General features: G+C 42.6%; 1 protein-coding gene across 1 annotated transcript in view; it reads left to right on the plus strand.

Moving 5' to 3' along the window:
- Positions 1–13695, plus strand: part of LOC110501421 (calcium and integrin-binding family member 2) — a 53902-nt gene extending 40207 nt beyond the window's left edge. The window contains exons 3-6 of the mRNA XM_036961240.1: positions 2978–3089; positions 7072–7219; positions 9912–10107; positions 11645–13695. Coding sequence (XP_036817135.1) covers positions 2978–3089; positions 7072–7219; positions 9912–10107; positions 11645–11666 — 478 coding nt within the window. The 3' untranslated portion in view covers positions 11667–13695. The remainder of the gene's footprint in view (positions 1–2977; positions 3090–7071; positions 7220–9911; positions 10108–11644) is intronic.
- Positions 13696–14465: the final 770 nt, after the last annotated feature.

The following is a 14465-nucleotide window of genomic DNA, read 5'->3' on the forward strand; positions in this document are numbered from 1 at the left end:
CGGAGCACTGTGCTGTGGATGAATAGATATCCTGCTCGGAGCACTGTGCTGTGGATGAATAGATATCCTGCTCGGAGCACTGTGCTGTGGATGAATAGATATCCTGCTCGGAGCACTGTGCTGTGGATGAATAGATATCCTGCTCGGAGCACTGTGCTGTGGATGAATAGATATCCTGCTCGGAGCACTGTGCTGTGGATGAATAGATAACCTGCTCGGAGCACTGTGCTGTGGATGAATGGGTCCACCATGACATTGAGACAGAGATGGGCTGTGACAACACAGTGATAACAGGGCCAGCGGCAGAGCTCTGGAAACCAAATGGACAATCAGTTGGAACCTAATGGACTCCTGGTCTTTATGACCTCACTAAAACACCACAGGTTCTGTCTCCACACAGCTGTACCAGCATACTGTATATTGGGACAGTATATGATGTAAGGATTATCATCAGGTATTTGATACCGGTTCCGTTGGAGGATGGAGAAGACATTTTGAACAGTGTAAGTCATGGAAGGAGACGGGAATAGACTATTTGGTCTTTCACAGAAATCTCATCCAGTAGGACAGTTGGAACTAGTCAGCCAATGGCAGGAGGTAAGAAGGTGTATTATCTGATCAATCAATCAGAGGTCAAGGTCATCAGGAGGTGTTTAATCTGTCCTTTATGTAACACGATCTCAGACACAGGCTCATCCTGACAGGTTTATATTATGCTACCTCAGTGGGCTCGTCATCACAGACCAATGGCCTTCCAGATGCATAGTGCTGCCATGGCAACTGAGATGGCACCTGGAAGGGGTCAGGGGTCAGAGGTTTAGCTCTGCCTGTCCAGAGAACAGAACAACACTGCTGACTGTTCAAATAACAACTGTTCTTCTTCTGTATGACAACATAGATCAGATCGCCATGATAGATCAGATCGCTATCATAGATCAGATCGCTGTCATAGATCAGATCGCTATCATAGATCAGATCGCTATCATAGATCAGATCGCTATCATAGATCAGATTGCTATGATAGATCAGATCGCTATCATAGATCAGATCGCTATCATAGATCAGATCGCTATCATAGATCAGATCGCTATCATAGATCAGATCGCCATGATAGATCAGATCGCCAGGATAGATCAGATCGCCATGAGATCGCTACGATGGATCAGAGTGCTATGATAGATCAGAGAGCTACGATAGATCAAAGAGCTACGATAGATCAAAGAACTATGATGTCCATGACTTTAATTTTCTTTGTGTGTGCGTACTCATCATTGTTTCATTGCAGTGATTCTAACATCATATCTGTTGTCTGTATTGTCAGTCTTTGTGGGTCCAGTCCTCTCTGCTGTCCTGGTATGTCCTGTCGATTGTTGTTATGGTCAGTCTTTGTGTCTAGTCCTCTCTGCTGATTTCAGTCGGTAAACATAGCGTTTGAACCATGGCACTGAGAGCACATGTTGTTTGATATCTAATAAACATACCTCTTTATAGGAGGGTATTGGTTTTAATGGCCAGTGTCATCGTGACTCTGTTTGTGTTACATTGCAGAGCGGGGTGTGTAAATATAGTTTTTACCCTAATTTTACCAGGTAAGTTGACTGAGAACACATTCTCATTTACAGGAACGACCTGGGGAATAGTTGAAGGGGAGAGGAGGTGGATGAATGAGCCAATTGGAAGCTGGGGATGATTAGGTTGCCATGATCGTATGAAGGCCATGATTGTAGATTCGGAATTTAGCCAGGACACCACGGTTAATGACTTCAGTGAACACAGAGAGTCCGAAAACCTGTTTAAATTCCATCTGGAAGACAGCAACTTACAGGGGTTAACCAACCCTGCTTAAACACAATCACTGCCCTGGGATATTATTTTAGACCAGATGAAAGAGTGCCTCCTTCATCTCCTCCAACACCACATCCAGCAGCATCTGGTCTCCCATCCAGGACAAACCCTGCTTAACTTCAGAGACATGTCAGCATGTTTTCAGCTCCTACACATCCCCATGTAAACAGCATGTTTCTTTAGGTTTTTCTTTATTTTACCTTTATTTAACTTGGCAAGTCAGTTAAGAAGAACAAATTCTTATTTTCAATGACGGCCTAGGAACGGGTTAAATAAACTGCCTTGTTCAGGGGCAGAACAACAGATTATTTATTACCTTGTCAATTTGGGGATTCGATCTTGCAACCTTTAGTTTCAGCTCCTACACATCCCCATGTTAACAGCATGTTTTCAGCTCCTACACATCCCCATGTTAACAGCATGTTTTCAGCTCCTACACATCCCCATGTTAACAGCATGTTTTCAGCTCCTACACATCCCCATGTTAACAGCATGTTTTCAGCTCCTACACATCCCCATGTTAACAGCATGTTTTCAGCTCCTACACATCCCCATGTTAACAGCATATTTTCAGCTCCTACACATCCCCATGTTAACAGCATGTTTTCAGCTCCTACACATCCCCATGTTAACAGCATGTTTTCAGCTCCTACACATCCCCATGTTAACAGCATGTTTTCAGCTCCTACACATCCCCATGTTAACAGCATGTTTTCAGCTCCTACACATCCCCATGTTAACAGCATTGTTTTCAGCTCCTACACATCCCCATGTTAACAGCATGTTTTCAGCTCCTACACATCCCCATGTTAACAGAATGTTTTCAGCTCCACATCCCCATGTTTTCAGCTCCTACACATCCCCATGTTAACAGCATGTTTTCAGCTACACATTCCCATGTTTTCAGCTCCTACACATCCCCATGTTAACAGCATGTTTTCAGCTCCACATCCCCATGTTAAAAGCATGTTTTCAGCTCCACATCACCATGTTAACAGCATGTTTCATCTCATCCAGTATCTTTATTCAGTAACAGTTTGTTTTCTTACATCCAATATATTGTAGGAATGAAAGAAGTGAAAGCCAATGTGTTGATACCACTACTAATAGTCGTTATTGTCTTGTGTTCTAGGTTACATGGGCGATACCATGAGCTGGCTCCACACCTAGTACCCATGGACTACACCAATGAGCCTGATGTTACAATACCCTTAGCTCTTATAGTCAGCATGCCGGAACTAAATGTAGGTAACACTAGTAATCACACTGGTAATCAACACAAACTGGTAATCACACTAGTAATCAACACACACTGGTAATCAACACTGGTAATCAACAGACATGGGTAATCACACTAGTAATCACACTAGTAATCACACTGGTTGTCAACACACACTGGTAATCAACACTGCTATTCAGACTGGTAATCAACACACACTGGTAATTATCACTGGTAATCAGACTGGTAATCAACACACACTGGTAATCACACTAGTAATCACACTGGTAATCAGACTGGTAATCAACACACACTAGTAATCAACACACACTAATAATCAACACACACTGTAATCACACTGGGAATCAACAAACACTAGTCATCAGCACACACTGTAATCACACTGGTAATCAACACACACTGGTAAACACACTGGTAATCAACACACACTGGTAATCAGACTGGTAATCAGCACACACTAGTAATCAATACACACTGTAATCACACTGGTAATCAACACACACTTGTAATCAACACACTGCAATCACACTGGTAATCAGACTGGTAATCAACACACACTAGTAATCAATACACACTGTAATCACACTGGTAAACAACACACTGGTAATCAAACTGGTAATCAGCACACACTTTTAATCAGACTGGTAATCAATACTGGTAATCAAACTGGTAATCAACACACACTGTTAATCAGACTGGTAATCAACACTGGTAATCAACACTGGTAATCAGACTGGTAATCAACACACACTGGTAATCACACTACTAACCACACTGGTAATCAACACACACTGGTAATCAACACTGGTAGTCAGACTGGTAATCAACACACACTGTTAATCAACACTGGTAGTCAGAAGGGTAATCAACACACTGGTAATCAACACTGGTATTCAACACACACTGGTAATCACACTGGTAATCAGACTGGTAATCAAACTGGTAATCAACACACACTAGTAATCAACACACACTAGTAATCAACACACACTGGTAATCACACTGGTAATCAACACACACTGGTAATCACACTGGTAATCAACACACACTAATCAACACACACTGGTAATCAACACTGGTAATCTGAAGGGTAATCAACACACACTAGTAATCAACACACACTGGTAATCAACACACACTGGTAATCAGAAGGGTAATCAACACACACTAGTAATCACACTGGTAATCAACACACACTGTTAATCAACACTGGTAGTCAGAAGGGTAATCAACACACTGGTAATCAACACTGGTAATCAACACACACTGGTAATCACACTGGTAATCAGACTGGTAATCAAACTGGTAATCAACACACACTAGTAATCAACACACACTAGTAATCAACACACACTGGTAATCACACTGGTAATCAACACACACTGGTAATCACACAGGTAATCAACACACACTAATCAACACACACTGGTAATCAACACTGGTAATCTGAAGGGTAATCAACACACACTAGTAATCAACACACACTGGTACTCAACACACACTGGTAATCAGAAGGGTAATCAACACACACTAGTAATCACACTGGTAATCAACACACGCTGGTAAACAACACTGGTAATCAGACTGGTAATCAACACACACTGGTAATCAACACTGGTAATCAGACTGGTAATCAACACACACTGGTATTCACACTGGTAATCAGAAGGGTAATCAACACACACTAGTAATCAACACCCACTGTAATCACACTGGTAATCAACACTGGTAATCAGACTGGTAATCAACACACACTGGTAAACAACAAACACTACCAATCACACCGGTAATCAACACACACTGGTAATCACACTGGTAATCAACACACACTGGTAATCACACTGGTAATCAGCACACACTGGTAATCACACTGGTAATCAGAAGGGTAATCAACACACACTAGTAATCAACACACTGGTAAACAACAAACACTACTAATCACACTGGTAATCAACACACACTGTAATCACACTGGTAATCAACACACACTGGTAATCAGACTGGTAATCAACATGCACTGGTAATCACACTAGTAATCACACTGGTAGTCAACATACACTGGTAATCAACACACACTGGTAATCAACACACACTGGTAATCAACACTGGTAATCAACACACACTGGTAATCAACAAACACTAGTAATCAACACACTAATCAACACACACTGGTAATCAACACACACTGGTAATCGACACACTCTAATCAACACACACTGGTAATCAACACACACTAGTAATCAACACACTCTAATCAACACACACTGGTAATCAACAAACACTACTAATCACACTGGTAATCAACACACACTGGAAAGTGTGTGCCCTCAGGCTTGGAGGGAAGCTAAAGTAATTCCGCTACCTAAGAATAGTAAAGCCCCCTTTACTGGCTCAAATAGCCGACCAATCAGCCAGTTACCAACCCTTAGTAAATTTTGGGGAACAAGTGTGCTTGACCAGATACAATGCTCTCTCACAGTAAACAAATTAACAGATTTTTGGCACTTTTTTATAGGGAAGGGCATTCAACATGTACAGTACTTAAACAAATGACTGATGATTGGCTGACAGAAATTGATGATAAAATGATTGTGGGGGCTGTCTGTTAGACGTCAGTGCAGCTTTTGTATTTATCGATCATAGTCTGGAAAAAAACGTATGTGTTATGGCTTTACACCCCCTGCTATAATGTGTTCTGTCTAACAGAACAGAGGTTGTTCTTTAAAGGAAGCCTCTCCAACATAATCCAGGTAGAATCAGGAATTCCCCAGGGCAGCTGTCTAGGCCCCTCTTTCTTTTTTCAAGCTTTACTAATGATCTGCCACTTGTTCTGAATAAAGCCTGTGTGTCTACATACAGTATATGTTTTGACCGGGACAGTTTACAATCTAAGGTAAAGCCAAGTAATTTAGTCTCCTCAACTTGTTCAAGAGCCACACCATTCATTACCAGATTCAGCTGAGGTCTAGAACTTAGGGAACAACTTGTACCAAATACAATGTTCTTAGTTTTAGAGATGTTCAGGACCAGTTTATTGCTGGCCACACCTTCCAAAACTGACTGCAACGCCTTGTTAAGGATTAGCCCCTTTTTTAAATTTTCGCCTAAAATGACATACCCAAATCTAACTGCCTGTAGCTCAGGACCTGAAGCAAGGATATGCATATTCTTGGTACCATTTCAAATAAAACACTTTGAAGTTTATGGAAATGTGAAAGGAATGTAGTAGAAGATAACACAATAGATCTGAAGAAAAATCCAACCATTCTTTTGTATTTTTTTTGTACCATCATCCTTGAAATGCAAGAGAAAGGCCATAATGTATTATTCCAGCCCAGGTGCAATTTAGATTTTGGCCACTAGATAACATATATGTGCAAAGTTTTAGACTGATCCAATGAACCATTGTATTTCTGTTCAAAATGTTGTATCAAGACTGCCCAAATGTGCCTAATTAGTTTTTAAATAACTTTTCATGTTCAAATTTGTGCACTCTCCTCGTGGTATTTAAGCTTTCTGCCAATATCAGATATGTCTATGTCCTGGGAAATGATCTTGTTACTTACAACCTCATGCTAATCGCATTAGCCTACGTTAGCTCAACCGTCCCATGGAAGGGATACCGATCCCGAAGAAGTTTTAAGGGCTTCAGTGACTTCATTAGCTGTGGTTGCTGACCCGCATATTGTTGAATAATCAGCATACATAGACACACAGGCTTTGTTTAATCATAATAAATAGATATGACACTTATTTGCTTTCCACATTAAATTCCATTCACACATAGTAAATAAGTAATTGTCTGACCACTGGCTCACTGTCTTCTATCAGTGATGTTAGCCTTGTCCTCTTGTCTCTCTCTCTGTTTCTTGTAGAATAAAACCCTTATTGTATCAGTGACATACTGACGATAGCCTTGATAGACAGTGATGTATGAGTAATGACAGCCTTGCCTTGTCTCCCCCTTCTCACTGTGTGTCCTGTAGGAGAACCCGTTCAGGAACAGGATCGTGGAGTCCTTCTCTGAGGACGGAGCGGGGAACCTGAGCTTCAACGACTTTGTGGATATGTTCTCTGTCCTCAGTGAGACAGCCCCCAGGGAGCTCAAGGCCATATACGCCTTCAAAATATACGGTGAGTATGCTAATATACTGTGCCTTCAGAAAGTATTCACACCCCTTAACCTTTTCCACATTTTGTTGTGTTACAGCCTGAAATAAAAATGTATTACATTGAGATGTTGTGTCACTGATCTACACACAATACTCCATAATTTCAAAATGGAATTTTGTTTGTAGAACATTTTCTAAATTAATAAAAAATGAAAAGCTGATATTCAACCCTTTTGCTATGACAAGCCTACATAAATTCTGAGAGTAAAAATGAGTAAAAATGTGCTTAATAAATCACAAGTTTTTTGGACTCATTCTGTGTTCAATAATAGTGTTTAACATGATTTTTAAATGACTACCCCATCTCTGTACCCCACACATACAATTACATGTAAGGTAACTCAATTGAGTAGTGAATTTCAACCACAGATTCAACCAATGCCTTGCAAAGAAGGGTACAGATGCTGAATATCCCTTTTAGCATGGTGAAGTTATTAGATACACTTTGGATGGTGTATCAATACACCCAGTCACTACAAAGATACAGGTGTCCTTCCTAACTCAGTTGCCGGAGAGGAAGGAAACTGCCCAGGGATTTCATCATGAGGCCAATGGTGACTTTAAAACAGTAACAGAGTTGAATGGCTTTGACAGGAGAAAACTGAGGATGGATCAACAATGTTGTAGTTACCTCACAATATTAACATAAATAACAGAGTAAAAAGAAGGAATCCTGTACAGAATAACAATATTACAAAACATGCCTTCTGCTTGGAACAAGGTACTTTAGTAATACTGCAAAAAACATGTGGCAAAGAAATGAACTTTTTGTCATAAATACAAGGCATTATGTTTGGGGAAACTGTCACGCTCGTGATTAAAGACGGACCAAGGTGCAGCGTGATTGAAGTTCCACATCTTTATTACGGTGAAACTTTAAACGAAAACAATAAACCAATAACAAAACGTGAAAGTAGTGGTGCACATGCACAAACACAAAACAATATCCCACAAACACAGGTGGGAAAAATGGCTACCTTAATATAATCCCCAATTAGAGGCAACAATTACCAATAGGAACCATACAAAACACCAACATAGAAATATTGAGCTAGAACACCCCCTAGTCACGCCCTGACCTACTACACCATAGAGAACAAAGGGCTCTCTATGGTCAGAGCGTGACGGAAACACATCATTGAGTACCACTTTTCATATTTCTTTAAGCATAGTAGTGGCTGCATCATGTTATGGGTATGGTTGTCATTGGCAAGGACTATGGAGTTTTTTATGATATGAAGAAAGAGCTAAGCACAGTCAAAAGAGGAAAACTTAGTTCCATTTTCTTTACAAGAGACACTGGGAGACAAATTCACCTTTCCACAGGACAATAACCTAAAACACAAGGCCAAATATACAGTAGAGTTGCTTACCAAGATGATATTGAATGTACCTGAGTGGCGTAGTTACAGTTTTGACTTAACTTGCTTGAAAATCTATGGCAAGACTTGAAAATGGCTTTCTAGCAGTGATTAACAACCAATTTGACAGTTTGAAGAATTTTTAAAAGAATAATGTGCAACTTGCCTAGGTAAATAAAGGTTAAATAAATAAATACAAATTAATAAATATTGTACAATCCAGGTGTGCAAAGCGCTTAGAGGCTTATCCCAAAAGACTCACAGCTGTTATCGCTGCCAAATGTGTTCCCAATATGTATTGTCTTAGGGGGGTGAATACAAATCTAATCAAGCTATATTAGTGTTTTATTTTTCATATTTAAAAAAATGTATATTTCAATTATTCTTCCCCGTTCACATGATGGAGTATTGTGTAGATCGTCGACCAAACATTACAATTAAATCCATTTAATTTCACTTGTAACACAACAAAATGTGGAAAAAGTCAAGGGGTGTGAATACTTGCTGAAGGCACTGTATATGATAATCACATTTAATCCTACATGAATCTCTGTTAAAAGGGTGATTCTACCACTTGTCAACTTCATTTTCAATATTTCAGCACAAATCCAGTGTATACATATGTGAAAACGGCACATTTCTGCATTTTGTAGAAAAAAACTATAGTTTCATGTTAACCCTACCTGTTGACATTAAGTGTCCCAAAGCTGAGGGAGTAAAAATGATGGAGGGTGTAGGGGCTAATTAGACCCTTTGATAGTCACTTTCGCCAAGTCAGTTGCCAGCACAAAAATAATATTACGTACGTACACCAGATAGTGGTATCCCATAGTGCACTGCATTATATTTTAGTTAGTGCAATTTCACACCATCTGTTTGTCTGACTTTGAGTCTTGACACGTGTAACATATGAAATAACTCAAAATTAAATGTTTAACTGTTAAATGAGGTTCACATCTTGTAAAACTACAGTAGGGATTTTCTTATTTGAGTTTCATGCTCGTTCTATTACTAAAATGTGGAACATGAATTGCATCATTCAAGTGTTCAGTCTGTCCCGAAATTGATGGGTTTATTTGATCCCCTCACCACTCTTGAAGTCACCCTCTGAGTTTCATCAGTGACACGCTACAACAGAGGGCCTTCCGAGCGAGTTGGTAGGGGTGAGGAGCTTGTTTGGGATTCATCAGCTATGTAACTTTCTGTGTTAGTTTTGAACTTGGATAACATCCCGTGTGTGTGTGTGTGTGTGTGTGTGTGTGTGTGTGTGTGTGTGTGTGTGTGTGTGTGTAGATTTCAATGTGGATAACTTCCTGTGTAAGGAGGATCTGGAGAAGACTTTGAACAAGCTGACGAGGGAGGAGTTGAGCCCTGAAGAGGTCACCCTGGTCTGTGAGAAGGCCATCGAAGAGGCTGACCTAGACGGAGATAGCAAACTGTCCTTCGCTGACTTTGAAAACATGATCACCAGGGCTCCTGACTTTTTAAGGTAACAGTATTATTTTAGTCAGTGTAATACTGTACATGAACTGCATTCGGAAAGTATTCAGACCACTTGACGTTTTCCACATTTTGTTACATTACAGCCTTATTCTAAAATGGATTAAATAAATAAAAAATCCTCATCAATCTACACACCGTACCCCATAATGACAAAGCAACCTGTTTCCATTGATCATCCTTGAGATGTTTCTAAAATTGATTGGAGTCCACCTTTGGTAAATTCAGTAGATTGGACATGATATAGATAGGTACACACCTGTCTATATAAGAGGTGGCCGCCCAACGAGATTGAGCAATCAGGGGAGAAATGCCTTGGTGGTCCAGAGTTCATCTGTGGAGAAGGGAGAACCTTCCAGAAGGACAACCATCTCTGTAGCACTCCACCAATCAGGTCTTTATGGTAGAGTGGCCAGACGGAAGCCACTCCTCAGTAAAAGGCACATGACAGCCTGCTTGTAGTTTGCCAAAAGGCACCTAAAGACTCTCAGACCATGAGAAACAAGATGCTCTGGTCTGATGAAACCAAGATTGAAGTCTTTGGCTTGAATGCCAAGCGTCAAGTCTGGAGGAAACCTGGCACCATCCCAATGGTGATGCATGGTGGTGGCAGTATCATGCTGTAGGGATGTTTTTCAGCTGCAAAGACTTGGAGACTAGTCAGGATCGATGGAAAGATGAACGGAGCAAAGTACAGAGAGATCCTTGTTGAAAACCTGCTCCATGACCTCAGACTGGGCCAATGGTTCTCCTTCCAACAGGACAACAATCCTAAACACATGGCCAGGACAATGCAGGAGTGGCTTCGGGACAAGTCTCCGAATGTCCTTGAGTGGCCCGCTGGGCATTGTGCGCAGCCCTATGGGTCTCCCACTCACGGCCGGTTGTGATACAGCCTGGAATCAAACCAGGGTCTGTAGTGACACCTCTAGCACTGAGCTGCAGTGTCTTAGACCACTGCGCCACTCGGGATATCTGCAGAGAAGAATGGTAGAAACTCCCCAGATACAGGTGTGCCAAGCTTGTAGCGTCATACCGAAGAAGACTCGAGGCTGTAATCGCTGCCAAAGGTGCTTCAACAAAGTACTGAGTAAAGGGCCTGAATACTTATGTAATTGTGATATTTCAGTTTTTATTGATAAAAACCTTTTTTTAATCTTGTCATTATGGGGTATTGTATCCAGCATCATCGAATGTGTGGTATATTAGCCTACTGTACAGTACTGTCTGTATCCAGCATCATCTAATGTGTGGTATATTAGCCTACAGAACTGTCTGTCTGTATCCAGAATAATCTAATGTGTATTAGATTATTAACAGTAACTGTCTGTTGTATCCAGCATCATCTAACGTGTGTTGTATGAGCCTACAGTAGAGTAATGTCTGTATCCAGCATCATCTCATTTATGTTTTGTTAGCCTACAGAATAATCTAGAATAATCTAATATGTGTTATTGAGGTCATGAGAGTAGGTCAGTGTGTTGTTCCTTAACATGTTCTCTGTCGGTTCTGTCTCTGTTTTGCAGTACCTTCCACATAAGAATCTGAAAGGGCTCCTTGGAAAGGTCTATATTCTGATTTTATGGCAGAGATCCTGACCATGCAAAACACACTGCCCACACACACCCTGACCACAGCACAGTGCCTCTCTGCGGCTACAGACTCTCCCTGGATGTCTGTCTGTAGAGATGTCAGCTGAACCAGGAACAGACTGGCTTCGTTCTCACTATGACCCTGGATCTCTTCAGTTTGGTTGTCCTCTCTTAGACACACCCACATTCTCTTTGGCCTCCTGTGTTTCCTCTTCATTAGCCTTACTTGTTTTTCCTCTGTTTGGTTTGAGGATGTCGTTTAGTTTTTTTGTTGACGTTTATATGTCGTAGTAATATTATTACTACAGCCTCTGATGGAACGATGATGCTTTGTATGTTTTCTTAAAACGACAGAGAAACAGAAGGTGAAATGGGAACCTTTATAAACTGTTCCTCCCCACTCAAACCCAGACCAGCCATGGAGGAGTACAAGCAGATCCACAGAAACATTCCCCTTGTGCCTCAGACCTCCATACTCAGGTCTCCTTAATGAACGGATGAGGACCATCTACAGCCCTGAGAGGTCAGGACCTGGAACATGCCTGGTTGAAACCTGCCTGGTGTACATTATACAAGACCAGACGACAAAGAGAGAGCACAGACAGAGAGAGAGCACAGACAGAGAGAGAGCACAGACAGAGAGAGGGGACAGACAGAGAGGACAGCGCTGCACTATTTACTCATCACACGTATAAAACATAATATTCTGTTTCTCCTGTTGTTAGTGAATTGTTGGGTCATTTCTAAGTCTTGTCCAAAATGGCAACCTAGTCCCTTGATAGTGCACTACTTTTGACCCGGGCCAGTAGTGCACTATCTAGTGAATAGGGTGCCGTTTGGAACTCCCACCTGCTCTTGATGAATTTCTCCAGACATTTCTATGTTCTGTTGTTGCTATAATTAATGATGACGACATCACAAACCTTCCTGACTGTTCTCTAGTTCTCATGAAGACATGTACCCATCTCTACTATCTCTACCATAGCCTCAGACATCTCTACTGCTACCAGTCTCTTACCCCTCTCTTCAGGGGACCCTCAGACATCTCTACTGCTACCAGTCTCTTACCCCTCTCCTCAGGGGACCCTCAGACATCTCTACTGTCTCTTACCCCTCTCCTCAGGGGACCCTCAGACATCTCTGTCTCTTACCCCTCTCCTCTGGGGACCCTCAGACATCTCTACTGCTACCAGTCTGTTACCCCTCTCCTCTGGGGACCCTCAGACATCTCTACCGCTACCAGTCTCTTACCCCTCTCCTCTGGGGATCCTCAGACAATTCACAATGTTGAAATAGCCCTGAAGTAGCTCACCTGATTCACCTATAAGGGCCTGATTATTAGTTGACAAGTTGAATCAGGTGTGCTAGCTATGGTATAGGTAAAATACGTTGAATGTCTGGGAGTCCAAGAGGAGAGGTTTGGAACAGCTGGGGGTCCCTGAGGAGAGGTTTGGAACAGCTGGGGGTCCCCGAGGAGAGGTTTGGAACAGCTGTGGGTCCCCAAGGAGAGGTTTGGAACAGCTGGGGTTCCCGAGGAGAGGTTTGGAACAGCTGGGGTTCCCGAGGAGAGGTTTGGAACAGATGGGGGTCTCAGAGGATAGGTTTGGAACAGCTGGGGGTCCTGAGGAGAGGTTTGGAACAGCTAGTTGTCATGAGGAGAGGTTTGGAACAGCTGGGGGTCTCAGAGGAGAGGTTTGGAACCGCTGGGGGTCCCAGAGGAGAGGTTTGGAACAGCTGTGGTTCCCAAGGAGAGGTTTGGAACAGCTGGGGTTCCCGAGGAGAGGTTTGGAACAGCTGGGGTTCCCGAGGAGAGGTTTGGAACAGATGAGTGTCTCAGAGGATAGGTTCGGAACAGCTGGGGGTCCTGAGGAGAGGTTTGGAACAGCTGGGGGTCCTGAGGAGAGGTTTGGAACAGCTAGTTGTCCTGAGGAGAGGTTTGGAACAGCTGGGGGTCTCAGAGGAGAGGTTTGGAAAAGCTGGGGGTCTCAGAGGAGAGGTTTGGAACAGCTGGGGGTCTCAGGGGAGAGGTTTGGAACAGTTGGGGGTCCCAGATGAGAGGTTTGGAACAGCTAGTTGTCCTGAGGAGAGGTTTGGAACAGCTGTGGGTCCTGAGGAGAGGTTTGGAACAGCTGTGTGTCCTGAGGAGAGGTTTGGAACAGCTGTGGGTCCTGAGGAGAGGTTTGGAACAGCTGTGGGTCCTGAGGAGAGGTTTGGAACAGCTGGGGGTCTCAGAGGAGAGGTTTGGAACAGCTAGTTGTCCTGAGAAGAGGTTTGGAACAGCTAGTTATCCCGAGGAGAGGTTTGGAACAGCTAGTTGTCCCGAGTAGAGGTTTGGAACAGCTAGTTGTCCTGAGAAGAGGTTTGGAACAGCTGGGGGTCTCCAAGGAGAGGTTTGGAACAGCTAGTTGTCCTGAGGAGAGGTTTGGAACAGCTGGGGGTCTCCGAGGAGAGGTTTGGAACAGCTAGTTGTCCTGAGGAGAGGTTTGGAACAGCTAGTTGTCCTGAGGAGAGGTTTGGAACAGCTAGTTGTCCTGAGGAGAGGTTTGGAACAGCTAGTTGTCCTGAGGAGAGGTTTGGAACAGCTAGTTGTCCTGAGGAGAGGTTTGGGACGGCTGGGGGTCCCAGAGGAGAGGTTTGGAACAGCTAGTTGTCCTGAGAAGAGGTTTGGAACAGCTAGTTATCCCGAGGAGACGTTTGGAACAGCTAGTTGTCCCGAGTAGAGGTTAGGAACAGCTAGTTGTCCTGAGAAGAGGTT

Source organism: Oncorhynchus mykiss, chromosome 2 (genome assembly GCF_013265735.2).
Source record: "Oncorhynchus mykiss isolate Arlee chromosome 2, USDA_OmykA_1.1, whole genome shotgun sequence".
Taxonomy (NCBI): Eukaryota; Metazoa; Chordata; class Actinopteri; order Salmoniformes; family Salmonidae; genus Oncorhynchus; species Oncorhynchus mykiss.